Raw genomic sequence first — 22,438 nt, forward strand, 5'->3', positions numbered from 1 at the left:
TGGAAGGGGGAGAAAATAATTCAATCTGCAGCCTCCTCCTTCAATCAGCCAGTTAAGGGGGAAGAGAAGGCGGACGCATGCGATGCCTTTCCTCCCTATAGGCAGGGCGAGGGTGGCAGGCTTCCTGATAAGCGGCGGCAGAGGAAGATTAACTGCTTGCTCTGTCGGAGGAGGAAAATAAAAGCAAGGCGCCGACCTCTGATTCCCTCGGCCTCCCTGCGTCAGTGTCCTCCGTGTGTACATTAGCATGATGAGAATGTTTAAACGGCGGCCGCTTTGACACCGGCTCAGAATCACAGCGCTATGCACCAAAGCAACATGACCTCTAAATCCTTTCGCATCCCCTCAAAGCTTCCATTGAGGCTTTTTTGTATCCAAACACCCGTGGATGGCTGCGAGCCGTGGAAGACGACACTGTTGCTGAAACGCAAGTGTCGCAACTTCCCCTGGTGAAAAGAATTGACTTTTTCAAAAAAACTAGACTCCCGTAGAGCTTGGGCGGTGGAAAAAAAAATAGGTGTGAAAGTCTGCTAAAGTGTTTCTCACACGTTCATCTATTCGGCAATTTTTGTGAATTTTCTATTGTGTGCCTTAAGATAGTAGTTCACTTCATTGCATGACCATACTTCTAATCACTTTTGAAATGAATGGAAATGCCATTAATCCATTGCAGCCTCCCCCCCAAAAAAACAAGAAAAATATTTTGTAACAAGAAAGTAGCACACTATACTGTAAACACATACACTGAAAAAATGGGAGTGATATTTATTTGAAAAAGCCGAGTAAAGGTGGATGCACTCTGAAATTCAAAGTGAGTTTAACTACAATTTCTGATGTGAAAAAATCAAGTCAATATCAATCCCCATTTCAGTGTACAATGACATGATTAAATATGTTTTTTCCAAACAAACAAATGTAAATCGTCATCTCACAATATACATCACAAATCATTATACAATTTAAAATGAACTGACTGCAGTCACTTTCTGTAGGCGTAAAAAGCAGGATTACATCATTTTCAACTACAAAAATAGCCTGTGCTGAAGTACTTCCTGTTTTTTTGTTCTCCCATTTGCAAGCTAAATAAGTGTGCTGCTCTCTTGTGGCTGCCAGTGGGATTACACCCAATATAACGAGTATTCGACAAAATAGAGTTATGACGTGTCCAAAACAAAAAAAACGGAACAATGGGATGGCAAACCTGCAACCGACGATGGTGGTTACTGTACCTGTATGTTTGTTTCTTTTTTGTTTTTAAATAGATGCTATTTGCTTGATCGAGTTAAAAATGCCTGTCATTTCCATCCATCCATTTTATGCATTATTTGTTTATTATTATTATTGTTTGTTCATAAAATAACGATGCAAACTCTTTTTGTGGAGATTACATGATTAATTGATGGGCTAATCATTCATCCATCAATTAACTGAAAAATATTTTCAGGTCTAATGTGCATTTACGCTGCACTCACATTGGCAGATATCTGATATAGTTTTTATCCACATTTTTGCAAGTATCCAATTCCATGTGTTTTTTTTAATTTTTATTCATGTATCCCAATTATGTCCCTTGAAAGCAAAACTATCCAAACTGTCAATTGAACCATGGTGTTTAAATCCACCCTGACAGGTTCAAGCAATAGAGTCAATTTCAATGTCATTATTTTCAGTATTCAAGGACCTTTCACCATTTACGAAACGTATTCATACAGTAAACTTTTTTCTTTTTCCTATTTCACAGGGCGACTATCATTTTTTTACGCCCTGCGACTTTCTCGTAGTTGAACCCCGAGTTTTATGTTCTCTCCGAGTACCGCCTTGCCTTTGGCCTTCTCCATTTCAGCTCGATGATTCCGTTCAGGCATCCCCGCGAGTCATTTTCCTCGCCGCAAAACCGAAAACCCCGTATGGGTGAGAAATGTACGTTTTACGCGGCTCGGCAAGACTCGGCTACATAAAAGGCACAAAGCGTATCATTTATATTCATTTGTCTCTGGGTGACGGGGGAAATGAAAGAGTGAAGCAGCTGCTGTTGCTACATGAAAAAGTTGCTTCCAGACAAGAGAGCATTTGTTGCGATAAAGGCTTCGTTTAGACGCTGGAGTGAAACCACCCACCTGTACGTGCACATACACACTTCCTGTGTGTGGAGCCCATATTGTCACTCCGATGAATAGTTTTGCGAGGAATCTGGCATCTGGAAAGTGACATTTGTTTACAGGTGGGGAGGGGGGAGGGGGGGCAAAGGCATTCAAATGGAGCTGAAAACGGCGCATTGAGAGCATAAATAAACGTGTGCAATGAAGATGTGAAGAAAAGCGCTAAAGGCAACGTGCTGCCGCCAAGCAGATCAGGTTCTGACATTTTGACTAATGTGAAATGCTGCCAAGGGACAGTGGGCGGGGATGTTGTGACCTTTATCGGCGGGAAGCGATGGAATGACTTAATACGACACAAAACGGTAATCCGGATATACGGCCGTCTGCCTTTTTAAAACAAGGCGCCGCGACCCGTCGCAGTGGGTGTTGCCGTCTGGGATGACGTCCCGCGTTTTGTGCGAGCGTGGCCTCGTGACACATGCGCAGCGGGCGGCCGGGAAAGTGACGCCATTGCAGGTGTCTGGTGACTTCTTTCTTCAAGGTTAAACGAGCAGTGTTATTCTCTCAAGGCTGTGAAGGAGGGACACTTTTTATACCTCCTCGAAAAAATTCTTAGCTCTCCATGTGCCGCCATCGTGTACATCAAAAATGAGAGAGAGGCTTTATTCCTAAAAAGTACATTTAATATTACTGTAAGCCATTGTAACAACACGCGGTTTGAATGTACTGCAGAGTAGAGCTGAGCAGTTAATCAAAATCGAATGATGATTTTACGATCATAAAAACATTATCATTGAAAAAATGTTTTAAGCTGTTTAATAACATCCCAGTTGGAGTTTACTATAAAACTAAACACACACAAAAACAATTACACACATTGTCTATTTAAATGGAAGACATGCTTCTTTCAAAAACACTGCCAGTGCTAATGCTAAAGTTACTGTAAAATCCCATTGACATGCTAACGGCGATTAGCATCGACTTCCGGAGGTGATATTCCTTCAAGTAATGAATATTCACACACAAACGCTATAGAAACACATACACACAGGCAATATAACAATAACTAAAGGAACATATTCTTGCTAATCTGTGAAAAATTTGTTATTAATATAGCTCAATTACAACTTTCTTCTGCTCTTCCTATCTCATTGTAAGTGCAGCGGTACCTCAACTTACTAACTTAATTGGTTCCGTGACCTAGTTTGTAAGTTGAAACATTCTTAAATCGAGGTCCCTTTTCCCATTAAAATGAATGGAAATTCAATTAATCCGTTCCAGTCCCCAAATTACATTTAATGATATACTGTATATATACTAATGCATGTATGACACCACACTGTCCCTACGAGGCCAACAGGCACACAATGTTCATTTTTATTTATTGTTAAAAAAATATATATATTACTACTATTTTAATATATTAATATTTTAATTTGTCACTAATTATTTTTTTGGTTCTACTTTCAAGTTATTTTCAAGTATATTTTAAGTGAAAAAATGTGAACTGGGCATCAGAGAACGTAGCCTTAGACGGGGGTCCATTCACACAGGTGTGTGTGTATGCATGTGTGTGTGTGTGTTGGGGAGGGGGGGGGGGTGTTAGAGGGATAATGGTGCTGCAGGTCGTAGCAGATGGCTGCTAATGGGAGTTCATAGATCTGAATGACAGGGGCATGCAAATTGGTCGGGGGCAGGGAATTATAGTGCGATTCAGTCAGCACACTACCTCATTTGATGTACATATGCTCAATAAATGCAGCCGCCAACATGCCTTTAATAGGGATAAGCATATGCTACCTGGTGGCTAACGTAGCAGCCTACATCCGTTTTTCCTTCATCCATCCACTTTCCAATAGCACTTGTCCTATTTTGGGTCACGGGTGATCTTCAGCTTGATCAGGTGACTTTTATGTTGCTGAAAATCTGTTCCATAATATCCATGTTTTTTTTTTTTCTTTCACGCTGGTTGAAATGATTCCCAATGAGGCTCATTTGATATTCTAACAATGTGAATTGCATTTTTTTTTAGGGCAGGAACTGCAGAAGGAAAACATCTCAGATTGGACAGGTGTGCCTAATTGTGTGGGCTATAAGTGAATGATTGTGGAAAGCGACTTGGAACGTTACAACTCACCAAACTCTGGTGATTACGCCAGTGCCAGCTTGACATTTATGGTGATAAATGTCACAAAAAATTGCCAAAATCACCGTGAACTTTGGTTTTCGACCTTTCATGTTGTTCACGGGGAGAACGGTAATGACTTCGGTGATCCTTAAACGTTTCACCTTGTACGAAAGTATCACTGTCATTTCAATCAGCCGCGCCAACGCCGATACTGTCAACATTTAGTTGATATTAAAGGGCTAACTAATTTCAATGACAAAGGACATCAGATACTGTCCCGGGTGACCTTTTCCGTTGCGCAGATAACAACGCTGAGACATTTGAAACACAGATTTCAATCAATTTCAGCATCAAAATGGACTTTCCAAACAGTGTCGACACAAGCATTTTCTTGATATTCCGAGCAACACGACTGGGCCTTTTTGAACCACGTTGAGAGTGATGTGATGGTTTTAGTAGTCAGGATCATGAGGCGAAGTTTGCTCTTCTATTTATATTGAACTAGAGCTTGTCCTACTTCCCCTCCTCTTCCCTGATGGGACCGCAGAGTTGTAACTGCCTCTGTAAACGGAAAATGGGGAACTAAGTGACTTTGCTCGAACCCACTTTTTGAATTTTTTTTTTTTTCTTAACTTTTCTGGTGGCGCCACATGTCGTGGCATGGCCTTTTTTGGCACACACTGTGTCTCCGAGTGCATGCGTCTTAAGTCCAAACTGCCGATTGGGTTGATTAATTATTCAAAGTAGGTGACCTCCGCGCCGTCGTGCTCAGGCGCACTCATTATGAAAGCGCTTGTAATTCATTAAAGTGCCCAGATGAACACGGGCCACGGCGAGGGCTGCCGGCTATTACCGATGGCCCCCGCTGCATCTTCGGGAGCTTGCCGCCCAGCAGGTCAAGCAAGTCGGGCCGGAGACAATAAAACGACGTCACCGTTCACACGTACGCTGAAGAAAATCATATGATTGGTTTGTCTGAAAGAAGTACGAAATGTTGAAAACTCACCTATTCACATTTGTTTCTGAGGAATTTATACCCAGAGAGTTCCTGGGTTTTTTTTCAAGGGTAATATTGTAAGCATATTGTAAGCAAATAAATCTATTTACTGTACAGTCCGTGTGTACAGTGTATTGTGCTCGTCATGTGGGATTAGGATCAGCCCATTTTTTTTCTGCTTAATTCATATTCCACAAGCACAATCAGATAATCAGAAAACCATGTTTAGACGAGTGGGGGCGCATAGAACATATTGCGAAAGACAATTTTGGCCCATTAAGGCGTCCATCCACCAATTCAGCCATACATCCTTCCATATTTTATAACAGCCCCTATTTTTGTTTAAAATCCTACAGAATTTGCACAAAACAGGAAAATCCATCCATCTATCTTCCGAACCGGTCATCATCACTTGGGATAAAATATGTTTTAAAAAAAAATTGCCTACAGTTTGTACACTTAAAAGACAAGCTAAACGAGGTACCATTTAGTTAGCATTTACCATTTAGCACATGTTGCACAAGACTGGAGCGAGGTTGCAGGGTCGTCCCTCCATCAGAGTGAGACACCTCCTTTTATTTGTCATTGATTCACGCCGACAGCGGGCACATAATCGCCCGCCGCCGGTGGTGTAATTCATCGTGCGCACACCAGCTGCCGGCCAAGTGCTGCCGCTGTTGTTGGGGCGGTGACAGGGACGCAGAAATCAAGTGCTTCATGTGATTTAGGACGTTTTTAGGCGCCTTTTTTTTGGAAGGATTCATGAACGGAGCCGCAGCGGCGTCGGCTAACTGACCGGATCGATACAAGACATCTCAGTATCAGTTAGCGCACGCAATGTGAAACAAAAAGCGAGCAAAGCGGCGGGTCCGGTAGCGACAACGGCTCATCAGCGGCGTGATCGAAGCAGCCTGGTTTTTAAGGTCCGCTGGCCAATTTCAAAGTGTGTCTGCTAAATGTAGCTGTTTTAAATTAGTCATTTGTGCTCGTTCAATTAAAAGCCAAATGGTGAGGCGTCTCTGAGGAAATCCTGCTGGGATAATGATTCCGCACCGTGAGGACAAGCTTATAACGCTAGCTTGACAGCTTTCACCGCTGTTGATTTCTACCTACAGTTTTGTAACTAATACATGAGCTATAAAGTCACCATGTATAGGCACGGGATCAGGGGGCGTATTGAATCATTTGGGGGCTGAAGGAAAACAAAGTCATGGGACCTCCACATCCGTGGGATGTATTCAGGTATCTGCAGGTATCTGCAAATTTAATGTAATGTTTTTTAATGCCGTTTTTAAACGAAAAAAAAAATAAAATAAATTGCATATACACATACATACATACATACATATAACTCGTGTTGTTCCGATACTTTTTTTTGGCCCCCGATACAGATTCCGATACCCAGCTTTGCAAGATCGGCCGATGCCGATACTACACTGATACCTAAGGTGTTTTTTTTTCTCAACATGAAAAAGCTGTCCTGCCATTGGTTCAGAGCATTCATGGGCCAATAGGATATCTTAGCTCGGCATGCAGTGAACATGTCACACATCAGTGAATGTCGTGCAAGACACAAGATGCTGTATCCAAAGTCCTATATTAGCGTCATAATTAATGGTATCGGCATGTTACTTGTTAGTATTCTCGATACCACAGTTTTTAATGCAGTATCGGGGCCTCTGCCGATACGAGTATCAGTATCAAAACAACACTACATATAACCATATACTCTTTATATATTAGGGCTGTCAGTTGACAAAAAAGCAAAAAATTGCACTCTTTCTTTATGAGGGTTTTAAGACACCTAGAAACTGTTGTAAAAAATCCATCATGTCTGCTTATTGTTTTATTAACTGAATAGATGCAAGTGTTCTCACCTATGCCGAGTGTGCGCTGTTTTCAGAAAGACACGCTCCAGAGTCAGCGTCTTAGTGAATTATTAACAGATGTAACGTGATGACAGTTGACTGCGAACGGGGCCCATCCCTCCCCATCCCTGACCCGGCTGCGTCATCTCGGTTACCATGGTCAGGAGGAGATGCAGGCCCGTGCCATTTGATTTATTAATTATGTCAAGCGCACTTCGGTCGTCCCCGGTGCGATGTCCACGCCGAGCTTCCCCGCAATCTTTCGCAATTACTATCAGCGTCACCATTAAGTCAAAGAGCATCGCTGTCATCTCTGAAAGACAAGCGGTCCCAAACAAAGCTGAATCAATTATTATGCGCATCCCCGCTTGAGCTATTCTTACACGAGGGCATTTTTTTCCTGTCAGGATAACAAACGGTGAGATCATGAAAATAAGAAGTGTGGCGGAACAAGGGAGTTACTGCCAGCCTGACAGTGTGAGGGGAAAAAAAAATAACCAAGCACTTGTGCTGCATTTGAGGAAGTTTGGTTTAAGTTCAAGTCAAGTTTATTTATACAGCCCGTAATCACAAAAGAGTCTCAAAGGGCTTCACATGCCCACAATCGACAAATATTAACGACATCCCCTGATCGAATAACAAGAGGGCAAGAAAAAAAATAATAAATAAAAACAACATCAGGGGAAAAAAGAAACCTTGAGAAGAGACCTCAAGGGACTTTTCTGACTATATACAAGGAAGTATGCACGGGAACGCCGCTTTCAACTCGGAAATCTCAGTTGCAAAGTCGGAAAGAAAAAAAAAGAACCCAACTTCACCCATCGGTTTAAATCTGACGTCACTCAACAATGGCGAGCCGCGATTATAAACATATTTATCTCTTTATTTATTATAACATTGATTTAGTTATTTGAAAAAAGTAACTTTACGTGAGCAACCCAATGTGATTTCGACTGACTGTCAACCAGGACAACAATTTATCGGAATCAGCCATCTTTGTCGTCTGCATTCGCTTTAAGGTCGGAACTGGGAGATTCCGAGTGGGAAATATCCGACTTCCCACCTTCCTCGAATACAGCATTTTCTTAAGGCAACACTATATTTGTAAACAAACACATCAAGAGTCAATTCCCTTAAAATGACCAATCACAGTGCTTTGGTGCCAACCCTACAAGTCATTTTAGCACCATTGCTACGAAATGATGTGACACATTATCAAGCATTATAGTAATTGACTTGTTTCTTCCACATTCTGACACGGTGACAGCATTCACTAAGCGCACACTCCCAGGAAACTGCAATTTCCCTCTGCCATTGTTGATGTGAAATTAACTCGTAGATGCCTGCTGTTGGGTTGCAACCCTCGAAGGGTACCAGGAAAACTGCTGGACTGTAGAAATACTCTTCAGCTCCGTGAAAAATAGAGCGGGCGGCACGACACGTGTCAGTCGCTTAAGATATTAGCAGCACTTGTGTACTCCAGAGAGAGGATCAAAGGGCAAAAAAAGTAAAGCCACTCAAGTCTATCCAAGCACTTCAGAAAGTAGGCCCATTCTGCACTGGTACCTGAACTGTATGTGAATCAAGCAGCCGGCACACTGAGTTCCAACATGGAGCCATCCCCCCACCAAACAGGTATTCTTACGAGGAGCACCGATACCTATTTATGTGGGTCAATCTTGTTTTTCCCAGGAACGCTTCCATCAACGAGTGCTCAAATGACTTCCGTGATTGCAGGCTTTACCACTACTTTTAATCTGCTTGCCAACCCTGGCAGTCTACTGAAACTCTTGAAAATGTCCTCAAAGAAAATTCAAAGAGCGCCAAGACAGTTCATCTTACCTCCCCTCTATTGTTTGAACCTGCCAGCGTCAAGCACCGGGCACGTACCCATCGGGCTACGAGCAGCAGCCGCCCGCAGGCAGCCGCACTTCAGCCTCCGAGAGCTGGATTATACCGACCTTATTCCCCTTTCTATTCCGCCAGTCTTCTCTTTGAAATCTCAAGTGAAGAGATTTGACAACGGCGCTTTTTTTTCTTTCCCAAAGCCAACGGAAACGTAACAACACTCGAGTATGTTTGCTCGCGGCGGGAAAATCCCAGCAGGGGTCCTTGACTGACAGCTCTGATTCATTTTGGGCTGTGAGTGACGCCGGACGAGATGCGACGCCATCTGCTTCCGAGCGACCCGGCCGAACCGCGAAGCATCTCAGGGAGAGGTGAGGGGGCCCCCCCCGGATCAGTCATCCTAAATCGCGTAGCGTCGTGCGAAGACATGACAGGCTACACGGGCGGCTTCAAAGAACTGTCAGAGAAACACTCTGGTATCGCTCTCAGGTGTGCTCTGATCTCACACGACACACACGGCGGTGTGCAAACACACGCAAAAAATACCGGCACATGCCCTCTGTTGATACTGCGCAGGGTTCGCACGCCGTTTCGATGTTCAAATTCAAGCGCTTACAAGATCAATTTCCAAACCCACTCGTTGGGTCGCTGTGGATTTTGAGCAGTTGGGTGAGAATCGTTTTGACCCAGCAGATTGGGGTGCCGACTGAATTTGGGTGGGCTCAAGAGCTGAAGCTGGTCCATCAATTGGGGGGCAGTTTTGTGTACTCAAGTTAAACTCAATATTCGTGGAAAATGTTATTAGCAAATTGTAAATACTGCCAATCTTCATCCAAGTTACTTGCTGTGACAACCCCTTCTTCCATCCAGCCATTTTCTTCACCGCTTAGTCCTCACAAGGGTCGCTGGAGCCTATCCCAGCTGGCTTCGGGCAGTAGGCGGGGCAACACAGAGACAAACAACCATCCACGCTCACCGTCACACCTATGGACAATTTGGAGGGCTCAATTAACCTGCCGTGCATGTCTTTGGAATGTGGGAGGAAACCGGAGTACCCGGAAAAAACCCACTCCACCCAGGAAGGTCGAAGCCCGGACTCGATCTCACGTCCTCTGCACTGGGAGGCGGACGTGCTAACCAGTCAGCCACCGTGCCGCCACAACCCTTTCTTCTCAAATAAAATTGGTATTATTTTTAACCTCAGCTGTACTAGTAATTTGGCAACCTATTTCTTGGTAGCTTTAACATCAATAGGGGAATTATTTTTTTTTTTTTTACTCCTTGGAATCAAATCTTGTCCAAATGTAATACACATTCTACTTTACTCTGGCAGTTCATATACTCACAAATGTGCCGTTCGGTAATATAGCGTGCCACAGAAGAGTTTCCGATCGCATTCTGGCCGATCCAACTGGCGTCACGAAGCAACCAGAGCGTCACGTATAGTACAGATGGAAATAGCTCACATAAAAGCTGTTGATTGGTTTATAATTGTTTTAAAGGTGAGGTCTTTAGTTTTCAATCAGAAATAAACACTTCTTAAACACTGGATGTATACACATGTAGTCTTTTCTCAATCAACACCTCTGGGCTTCTGTTAATGTGTTAACCTCAGCCTGTATTTTGCCATTTTGTTGTGTTTTGCTATGAGAGGGACGTTTGTGAGCGGAAAGTCTAAGTTTACCCCTCCAGCCAATCACAGAGCGGGGGGGGGGGGGGGGGGGGTGTCGCTGAAGGCAGGCTCAATGTTGACAAGAGTGGGAGTTGAGCCATGGGAGGAGTCAGTTTTGAATTGGTTGTTTACAAAACACAAATTGTTGTGTGTTTTTTAAGTTTGTTTTAATTCTTTCTTTCTTTAAATTATATTATTTTTAGTTATGGTGGTATCATGGTAAGTATGGTATAACAAAAATTTAACAAAATTATTATTTTAAAATAAAATAAAAAATATTATTTCAAAAACAACCATCTACAAATCAAATGTGGCTACTGTATTACAGTCCAGTTTATTGGGGGACGCTAGTTTTCATTAACGAAAACAACCTTGCCTCAGAGTGGTGTCAGAGTGAATTTTTGAATGCACCCATAAACAAACCCCCTTGTCCTCATTCTTATCGGATATGTGTCACTTGAATTTTGCGGTACATGGAAAAAGATTTTGATTGGTTATTATTTTTTAAATCAGATAGTGCACATGCATTAAATCAGAATTGTGCACTTAGAAGGGACTTGAATCTGAACGTTCCACACATTTGTAAGAAATTGTTTTTTCCACACTCATGGCTGGATAAATATCCATGCCGGGAGTTGTCGTAGCAACTGAATGCATCAAAAAGAAGCACGTGAACATCCTAATTTCCATTTGTATTCAACAAAGCCATTACGAACCCATTTTTCTTTACCTACTTTCGCCTTTTTGCAATTTTTCCTTTCCGCTTTGCTCTTTTTACCAAAACTTTTTACCGCCTCACTTTTGCCTCAGCACTCTCCTTCCCTTCCCTGCTCATTTTTAAATCTATGAATTTCTGAACATCATTTCTTGATTTTCCCACGCCGCAGGGAGACATTCTCATTCCACACCGTCTAGTTTTTTTTCTGCCTTTACCACTCTTCACCTCATTTCCTCTCTCCCACCATCCTCCATCCTCAGTGAGTCTGGCGGACATGTCGAAGTTGGTGTGGAAGTGATGGGTTTTGTTGTGGTACAGTTTGTGTGTGTGTGTGTGTGTGTGTGTGTCAGGTAAGAGGAAAAGTGCCAAAACCAATGTTATTCCAAATCCAATCATGGCCATTGGAGATGTACTGCGACGCCTTGTTCCCTTTAAGGATCCCAACTGTGAAATTAATCACGCCCCTGAGAGACGTGTGCTCCCCAAACACCACGTGCTTTTGCCAGATACACACTTTCATCCTTTTTGTATTTTATTTTAAAAGACCAAACTCAGAAATGTCAACACTTTTCACTCTCAAGTGACCATATCAGGGTCAAAATGAAAGTCTTCCGTCTTCACAACTCCTCCTATGTTTGCTTATTGGGAGCAGTAGTAATGTTCCTGGGTCAATTTGACCCAGGGCACATTTAATTACATTTTATAGTATTAGTTTAAAAAAAAAAAAAACAAGGGGGGAGGGGCAACATTAATGCACTACCATTCACAAATCATGTTTCGAGGATAATTTATGTCTCATGTTTACACTTTTTAATGTAAAAATACTATATGTGAAATTAATCATACTGTTTTTGTATCACAATGAAAACAGAAAAAAAAGACTACAATATTAATGTAATATATTCTTGAAAAAAAAAAGTCATACTACAAGAATAAAGTTGGATATGTGTTATGATGAAAGAGTCATAAAATTTCAAGAAAAAAAATCTGATTTTTTAGATTAAAGTTGTAATATTTGCAAGTAGTCCAAAGTCATAATATTTCAAGAGTCGTATAATTTTGGTGAGAGAAGTACTTGACTAGTCCATCCATTTTCTATACTGCTTCTCATTAGATATAAGTTGAAAATGATCCCGGGTGACTTTCGCTGGAGTGGTCGCTAATCAATCACAGGGTGCATCGATCCATCCATTTTCAATACCGTTTGGTCTGAGAAGTGGGGGACGACCCTGGGCTGGTCATCAGCCAATCACAGGGAACACACAGCCAAATCATGCACACTCAGATTCTCACCTATGGACAATTTAGACTCTTGAATGAACCAAACGTGCTTGTTGATAGGAAGGTGAAATTATTTTCTATTTGTGCTGCGTTTATTTTCATGTCATTGTTTTTTTTTTTATGTCTGCATGCATTGCAAAGTGTTTCAAGCATTTATTGGCTTACCTCCAGGGCTTTCCTCTTACTATTTAGCAGCCTGGCGATGTCCCGTGCCACTCTCTCCACCAGGTCCTTGGGGTTGTTCCTCTTGATTTCAAACTGGCTCCTCTTCTCATTGTAAATCTGCACGTGCGCACACACAAAAAAGGGAGAAGCACAACTCAGATTACACAGCGCACCTTGGTTTGTTTTAAGGGGATAAATAATTTAATCGCAGGGGAGCAGCGTGCTTGCTCTGGAGTGAGCACACACGATGGTAAACATGATCCGACGAGCAGGCAAGCAGTCTGCCATCGCTCCCGTACGCCTCAGCGCAGTAGCATAAGTAAACACAGCGAGGTCCTTAATGGCACAACACTTAGCAGGGCCAGCTGCGGATTGGAACAAATTAAATAAAGAATAATTCCTTTACCTTACTCGCTCTCCAAAGAGTGAACCCCGATTGTTCACTGGAGATACAGTATTTTTTCAGACCAATCCGCAATGATGAAAATCCTTAACTCATTCACTCCCAGCCATTTTCACTGAAGCAACCCCCTTCGCTCCCAGCTGTTTTTTGGATTTTGACTGATTTTACAAGGCCCACAGAATATTGTGTTCTATTGCCATAAAGACAACCAAAAAGACCTACCAAAAGAAAGATTAGAGTCTCTTCTTTCATCAGGAGAAAAAAAAGTATGTTTCTATGAAATTCTATCTGTTTCGGTTTTGCAGCAATTAGCATTAGAATATAGCTAAGGTTTATCATTTTTCACAAATCTGTCTAAAACTGTGGGGCAAAGAGCTTTATGCAACATGGCCCTTGTTGATCTCTTATTCTCTGCTGCCACCTGCTGGCCGTTTTGTAATAACTACCATTGCTTCAAGCATTCACTTCAGTTTAGAGGCTGCATCAAAGCCTTCTGTATGCCCTAGCATAAAAAAAACAACGTATAAAAAGGTCTTTGGGAGCATGGTAATATTTAAAATAGAACGGATTTATACGTTTTTGGGAGCAAATTAGCTCATTTAGAAAGTAGGGCCCGGTTAATAGTAGCCATTTTAAAACCGGGAAAAAAAAATCAGCTGATTTTTTTGCTGATTTTTGCCATTTCTTTCTTTCTTTTTTTTTGTGTTACACATGAACACATTAAAACATAAAACAAAGATAATGCCATTCAGACATCCAGATTACTCAAATGGATAATCAGTAGAAAAACAGATTTGAAAAAAAAATATTCTATAGCTGAAGCCCAAGCCAGCAGAAAATCCTCTTTCAGCAGAATGCCCAAAAAGACGTACTGAACCGAATGGGCCTTTAAAGTTATACGCTATTGTCACAATCCTGTTTCTCCCGGAGTTGCAAACGTAAGCAAGCCTTCAAAAAAATATTCCATATGTCAAACTGACGTTCTGATGTGCAGCAAAAGGGAAAATAAAGGCATCCATTGGCTCTCTCTTGAGCAAGCTGAAAGCTGGGCAGGCAGCCATTGGCCCAGTGAACTGACACATCTGGTCCCAGAGGTTCGGACCGCGCCAGCCGAGCACTCTGATGAGATTTGCCTGGCTTTGGTCTTATTCTGGCCAAGCCCTGAGGGATCACAGATTGTGTTTACCTTCCAGCAAGAGGTTAAAAGGGGTTTCTTCTTACTATTGCGACATTCGCATGAGGTATATACAATCCATAAATCAACACATCATTTCAAGTTCTTTTCCCGAAGTGGAGCAAGCTATCAGTGACATCTTAATAAAGCAGGAAAGAAGAGCAAACTTGTGTCCGCACCAGCGAAGAATGATGTGAAATGCTTGCCTCTATTTCAAATTTGTTTCCGAATCAATATTCATTCATTAATGTGTTCCGCCTCACTTTGGAAGATTCACTAAAGCAAGCAACCAGGTGAGGGACGAAATTAAACATGTCGCTATAAATTAGGAGTATTATTATCGTACTAAATGTCATTAGCAATTTTCAACATCGAACAATTTGAACCTTGCAATAAATAATCAGCTGGAGTAAGCAGAAAAACCTCCGCTATAATGAAAAAAAAAAAAGATTAGAGATGTACCGATTTTTAACATCTTAATTCAGTTTTAAAATGTGAGAGATCCCTCGCGACAAGGGAAAAAATGGCAGGGGTGTGCTTACTGGTCTAATAGTGTTTGGTGTACTCGAGATGACCAGCGAAGGGTTGAGATGACATCTAAATTACTCTATTTATTTATTTTTATTATAGAAAAACAGATAAAAATGAAGCCCGATTTTCCATTGTGCAATGTTGCTACTTTTCAAACAGTTACACAACACTTTGTTTTCATAACAAATTCAAAAAATCCCGTCAGAATAGGTTGCTTAAATTGTTTTTTATATAACGCTAGGGTAAAACAAAACAAAAAGCATGTTGTTGGAGTAGTAGCGATCAACAAACTTTAAATTAGCATAGAATGCTAAAGCACATGCACACATTTTTTTAGACCAAGGGTATAAAATTAGGGCTGTACAATTATTCCAAATGTAATCGTGATTTAGATGTTGGCTGTTCGTGATCATAAAAACATCCTAATGGAAGAAAAACGATTGTGCCGAACGGCGCGGCGTCTGTAGCAATTGTGCGATGAATGATATTTTGCACTTTCTGAGCATACTCAAAGCTGTTAACTGTAAACTAAACTCACAACATAATATTATACATATTATGTATTTCAATACAGGACATGCTTCATTTTAGAAAGATCACCAGTGCTAATGTTAGCAATCACTGTAAAACCTCAGTGAGAGGCTAATAGAAAATTAGCATCGACTTCCGGGATTGTTATTCCTTCAATTAATGAATATTCACACACAAACATGCAGGCATATATTCTTTCTAATCAGCAAAAACGATTTAATAATAATAATCACAATTTTAATTTCATTCAAAATAATCTTGACTATGAATTTTTTTTTCTAGAATCATCCAGCCGCCCTATTATGAGCCCAGAAACATATTGGCTCCTCGGTTACATTGCTCATGAATTTCAGTGATGACAGGTCAGTATTCTATACGAGCTGCCTTTGTTTGATCAAGCATGACACAATCGTAATGGATCGGCCAGCACAGTTTCCCACAAGTGCTGTAAGCCCATGTTTATTTTTGTATCATTTGCTGCCCACATTAACAGAAAAGCAATGGCTTTCACCGCCATTTTGTACACTGCCCAAGGAAAAATAATGTTTTAATAATCGATGCCTCAAATCCCACTAGTCAGTCACCTAAGCAGGCAATTTAATTAATGTATCTGATAATTATGTGTACACAACTTTGAACATGAACTGCTGTTTAAAGTTGATTTAATTGAATGTACGCGCCACGACCTGCAATATTGGTAGTAATGAACAGCCCTTCAAACAGCATTGTAAGAACGATGTATAGTTATTGGGACCACAATGACAGCGCTACGGAGTAAAGGTTGCCTCACCATGCAAAATATATCATTCATATTCAAATGAAAGTTAACTTTATATAGGGCAGCTCTATTTGAATTGAGCGAATATGCAATCCATGCTATTACTGTCTTTATGGGTGTTTGCTTTTTTTTTTTTACACTCTGGGCTGCCACTTCGGAGAGTGAGCGGCGGCCAGTCGCCTCATCGCAAAGCCCTAGCTCCGCCCCCTCTCGTCACTCACTGTACTGTGTTCTAAAATTCTTGATCCTTCGAGAATATCGACAAAAGCATGCCGCAGGCGTATTATTAAGACATCCGGGAACTGTCGTTTTAATTCATATACAAAAGCATTTTCCACGCAAATAAACAACATAACATGACTGTCATGTGTCGTCCATTAAAATCCACAAAGAGGTTCATTTATTCTTGGATTCAAACGTCCATTAGTGCTAATCAGTCATGCAGTTGGCTTGAGGCTGTGAAGCCTGGGCAGCATTCTGTGCCGGCCTGTCATTCTCCGAGGGGCCGACGAGCGGCGGCGCGGCAGACCGCCGCTGACGGCCAATCAAACCTTCTGCTGCTGACGCTTTGCACAGGATATGACACCGGCGACTGCCAATTGCCACCAATATGCTTTGCTTGGCACGGAGGACGCGAGTGGATGAAACTCGCACATTCGACGTGCTCCGGGTACAGCTTGCGCACATCACACACATTCTGTCATGCTCGTCATTAAGCCACGATGACGGGTTCCGGTGTGCCAAAAACTCAAGAGTGGCACTGTAAACACACAGATGGGAAGACAGAGGGCGACGGCATGCCAGAAAATAACACTGTTAAAAGAAATGGCCATCCACACGAGCACGATGTCCGTCAACTATGATAGGGATGTGTATAATAAATAAGTTCAAGAAGTGCAGTCCACGCTAAAATATTTGTTAACAACTAATCTAATGTGTTACTTTTTCCACACAAGTAATCAAACTACAGTTACTCCTCATACATCACTAAATGTTACTTTATATATTTCCTTCAAACATGCAAATGCCACTTTTTACCTCCGCAGATATTTGCAGTTGACTGCCTGTGGGATGCAGAATTGACAGGACTTAAATAAACAACACATACTTCACAGCCACGGTGCCTACCTCATACTCAAAACGAATAGTTAATGAATGATAATAATCATTATCATCATCTACACGGAAGAAGAAAATGGATCACAGGGCATTATGCATTCAAAGTCACACCAGACTGTGTGACTGCAGTTATATTTACCAAAAAACGTAGGCCTACATAATAGGGATGTAACGATATCCGAATGTCACAATACGATATTATCACTATATTGTGGTGGTGTTGGCAATATAACAAAAAAAAAAGAAAAGCTCTTAATACTATATATATCGACCTCTGCGTTTTCTGCTGTATCCATGCCACTACACCAGTATGGTCATGGAGATGTGGTGCTTTAAATATCGTAGCATGACGACGACGATATCGTGGCAATTTTGATATCGTGATATCACGATATTGCAATTATTGTTACATCCTTACTACATAATAAGTTTTGCCATTACAACATTAATAGTTAAAAAAAAAAAATATATATATATATATATATATTTTTTTTTTAAAGACTGCCTTTTAGAAATGCTCAATTTTATTAAAAAAAATATTTTAAGTGAAGTCTAGAAGGAGAATTGTTTATATATTTTTTTTATTAAAAACAAGTAAAGTAGCAAATTAACATGAAATGAAATGCTGAAAAGCCTCATTATTTTTCTCAAAAGTTAAAAAGGTTATTTTATTTTTAATAAAGAAAAATGTTGTTCTTAAATTACGTGGCAAGTTGTTGGTATCTACTGAATGTAACTATCAAAGTAACTTTTAATCTTAGTTACTTTTTAAAGCAAGCAATCAGTAAAGTAACTAAGTCACGTTTTCACGGTAACTGTGAACAACAGTGAACATGAAAAGTTGAAGTGATACAGCCATATAGCGTATTTGAATTATTGTTGTAATCTGATTTACGACTTAGCAACTCATGTTTGCTTCACGCTTGTTTGGTAGATTGATGTGACGTTGTAATGAACTCTTAAAAGACTGCCAGTAGAAGTGTTTATATCTGCTCAGCAATCAACTGCCGAACATTCGAGGGTGAGAGGTTCCAACTCACCAGCAACCTTACATGTAGACAAATGCTAAAAAAAATAAATAATGAGTCTGTACCACCGACAGTAACTGAAATATGAAGATTATAGTCGTCGCTAATTAGCATTACATCGCAGCAAGCGTGCATTGTCGTCTGCCGCCTTTCGTTAGCTGCACATGCTAACACAGTTGCATCCCTTGTAGAATTAAGTCTCCCTGACAGCTTGTGTACATGTTTTCCCACCGCTGACACTCATCATCAGTCTGTTTTTCTCCCTCTGCTGTCTCATTAAGGCATCCAACTCTTCCCCCAAAACATGACATCAACTGTAGCCGTCAATGTCTGCGCTTCCTGCTACATTTGTCTGGCCTACTGCAGGCATCGGCTTTTATTCATTGGTGCGAAGCTTCGGGTGAGTTGTGTCTCATCAAGCTCCCCCGCCGCTCCCGGGGGCCGGAGGAAGCCCGGCCCGCTTAGCCGAGCCCACTAATATTCCTTAATGATGCGGCATCTGTCTCTGTCAAGCGGCCGGACGCGGGCCTATTGTGGCTGACTTCGCGGGAGATAAGCAGTCCTCCCCCTCCTGCGTGCGGCAGGACGAGCACATCAACACAAGCAGCTTTACCGGTAAAATGTAGCAATTAGGTTGCTTCTTAGTTTTAATGGTTTCTGTTGCAGGTATTATATTTGAATACATACAAAAAAAAATTCTGAGAGTGTTAAAGGGGAAGCCAACCCAAAAACTTTCCTTTCAATATATGTTCTATTGAGCTAATCTCTTATATTTAATTAATTCTACTTAACATTTAATTTATATCTATTAACTCATTCACTGCCATTGACGGCGATAGACGTCAAAAGTTCATTTGAACTATTTCTATTAGTTTAACATTTTTTCTACTTTTGTTAACAAGAGTAGGACAACCTAGATTGTTTTTATTGTACATATAGAACAGATGTAAAATGTGTGATTAATTGTGAGTTAACTAGTGAAGTCACGCGATTAATTACGATTACAAATTTTAATCACCTGATGCCCCGAATTTTTAATAATCTTTAAGTCGCGTCAAGCGACTTAATGTTTTAATTATAATTAATTGCATGACTTCAATGGTGAACTCACGATCAATCACACATTTTATATCTGTTCTAATCGTACAAAAAAAAAAATCTAGGTTTTCATACTCTTGTTAACAAAATTGCAAAAACAAATTTAACTAATAGAAATAGTTCAAATTAATTATTTTATGTCTATAGCCGTCAATGGCAGTGAATGAGTTACGATTGTGTTTGTGGGGTATAAATTAAGAAGGAAAATCTACCTATTTTTATCGATCTCAGCGGGCAGTCATTTTGACACTTGCTGTCGACTTAAATTGACATCACAGTTGTCAATCAGCTTGCAAACGTCACATGACCAAAGTTAAAAACGAACAAACAGGTAAGCTGTGATTGGTCATTTGCATGAGCAACTATGATGTTATTTTCAGTCAAACAGAAATTAAGTGGCAAAATGGCTGCCCCCCTACATTTGCAACCCGTCACAGCATATATCGTGTGTTGCACGTTTTTCTTATAACTGTTTGAATTATGTTTTTATATTTCACCTTAAGTCAAGTGCTTGGATTGCTCCTAAATTAAATGAATTAATGAGCTACCATTCAACAGGTTTCCCCTGTAATAATATTGTGATTGCAAAGAACTACATATAAAGTTACGCATTGACCCGACACCCGAGCAGCAACATTCTCCCACGCCGCCTCCCTCTATAAGGAGCCACTGCGGTGTTGCACTTTTTTACTAAAGACATGTTCAAATTCGCCATATGATCGCAATAAGATTTAATAAAAAAAAAAAAAAAAAAAAGAGGAAACAGAGGGTGGCGCCCGTTGCCATGGTGACGAATCGGGGCTCCATTGATGTGGTCTTTTTAGTGAAGCGGTACCTCCGGGTGGGAAAAACTACCTCAAATCCTGCAACCGAAAACGCAGAGTTTACTCTCTCAGTGTATGTCAACTCGTTGTTTGTTGAACACGCTTTGTGCAATGGACCCCAGGCTACGTGTTTTTGATTGGGGCCACTTTGGGTGTATTCCCGAGAAGGAGTTTGTACGAGCCTTGAAATTTATCCAAAATGGCTCCTTCAAACCAAAATAGCCTACGAGTTTTAGGGGAATCTTTTTCCAGACCCTCCAAAATACACCTATCTTCAGCAGGACGCACACACTAGCGAAAAATTCCCCCGTACCCCAAAAAATACGTAAATAAAGAGTAAAAAGAAGAAGTCATGATTGTAAGATGGGCCCAGAGGGAAACACGAGGTTTTATCAGCCAGCTCGCCGCATCCAGGCAAACGTCACAGAAAACAAAGGCTGGCCAACATGTTTACATACACCCCATTCGGAGAGTTGGAGATAAGAGGAGGGTGACATTGAACGGGAAGGGAGGTGGGGGGTGGGGGGTGGGGGGGGCGGTGACATTATCAGAGGGATTGTCAACCAGTGATCCAAACAGGTGGGAACAAAGACACACACGGACACACGCTCGCACGGTCAAACCCCAAAAAGCCAATAAAGATGACCTCATTTCAATGACATACATGCGAGTCATTGTGGAATAGTTGCAGGTTTTTGCTTTTGGGTGAGAAGTGGCTCTGCAGCTCGGTAAAAATGGTTTCAAAACATTTCCGCTATTACTTTTGCGGCCAAAAGAAACGACTGTAGCTTTAGATGATATAATATGCGAATAAAGACGTTCATTGACGTTAATTAGACAGACAAGAAAGGCAATAACGTTCGTCATTTTTTAACTTAACTGTTCCAAGATAAATAAATAAAATAAAATAAAATACAATGTGCTTGCCAAATACAAATTTTTCTTGTTTTCCAAGAACATTCCAATGTGATTTAGCAACTCTGTTACAATGTTAACAAAAGTTGAAGACTCTCAAAATGGCTATGAATCCATTTGGATCAAACTGAGAAAAATGTATTTAGCCAAAGCTACAAGTGTTGCAAACGTTAATCCTGTCCTATTAAAAGAATTAATTGGCTTAACTTGAACATGTTCAACAATAAATGACACATCACACAACAAGGTTGTTAATTATTAAATCAGTTTGTCATATTATTTATCAAAAACATTAGGATTGTAATAATTTAGGATTTTTACCATTGCAGTTAATTTTAATATCATTTTGATTTTTTAAGAATTCAGTTACTTTTAATTAGTGTTTAAATTCTGTTTGTTTTAAGTGGCAAATTTTCTAGTGTTTATTATTTTTATTTGATTGACTTTTACTTTTCTTAAAAGCATTTTTGCTTTCATTTTATTCCATTAAACAATTTTTTTTTTCAGTTATAGTCTTGTTTTGGTAGTTTTAGTTAACCTTGCAACTACATGACCAAAAATGTACATTTATTTATTTTAGTGACGTAACAAAGTGATGAAAAAGACCATGATTAATCCATTAATTGGTTGAGAATTGGTTCGTCGTGTGGAGTTATTTATTCACGTCTAACAGTACACTTCCTCTAATGCCCTTGCATGTGGGAAAGAAGAGCCACGTTGGCACAACCTCCTTCGCACATCCGTCCTTTTACAATCGTTTCTTTAAACTCAGACGTGACGCTTTGCATGCTACCCTACCAGGCCACGCCTCTCAAAGGCACATAGCTAATGCACACGTTTTCTGTCCATTTTATGCTTGCTATATTTACAACGTGTTTCAAAAAGTGTGTATTAATAAAGACACAGCGAGTGTGAGATTTTCTCCTGCAGCATCTGGTTGTGGAACGTAACAGCCCGAGATGAATGGGTGATCACTGTACAGTGTACACGAAAAAAAGAATTAGCCGTGTCCACGCGAGCGATTCATCAGCACCTTGTGGCCCCATCAGACGGCGATTCACAGCATAAATGACTTGCAGGAGGGGAGAAGGATGAGAGGAAAATGTGGGCCAACCTCCCCCCGTGCTCCTCTCCTCCCTTCCATCCTCCGTCATGGTATTTGTCTTTTGGACGGAGATAAAGTGCAGGCTTTTTATTAACTTGCTGATGGTAGAGAATTGCTTTTCCCCGTCCGTGAGGATTTCTCACATACACAGCGGCG

At 40.8% G+C, this 22,438-nt stretch overlaps 1 protein-coding gene across 3 annotated transcripts in view; it reads right to left on the reverse strand.

Annotated features, from left to right (window-relative positions):
* cacna2d2a (calcium channel, voltage-dependent, alpha 2/delta subunit 2a) overlaps nucleotides 1–22,438 on the reverse strand; it is a 157,496-nt gene that overhangs the window by 101,284 nt on the left and 33,774 nt on the right. For all 3 annotated transcript variants that reach the window (XM_086087194.1, XM_086087193.1, XM_086087195.1), the window contains exon 3: nucleotides 12,777–12,893. In XM_086087194.1, the coding sequence (XP_085943320.1) occupies nucleotides 12,777–12,893 (117 nt within the window). The remainder of the gene's footprint in view (nucleotides 1–12,776; nucleotides 12,894–22,438) is intronic.

This window comes from Leptonotus elevatus, chromosome 10 (assembly GCF_054856555.1).
Source record: "Leptonotus elevatus isolate MCC_2025b chromosome 10, RoL_Lele_1.0, whole genome shotgun sequence".
NCBI lineage: Eukaryota > Metazoa > Chordata > Actinopteri > Syngnathiformes > Syngnathidae > Leptonotus > Leptonotus elevatus.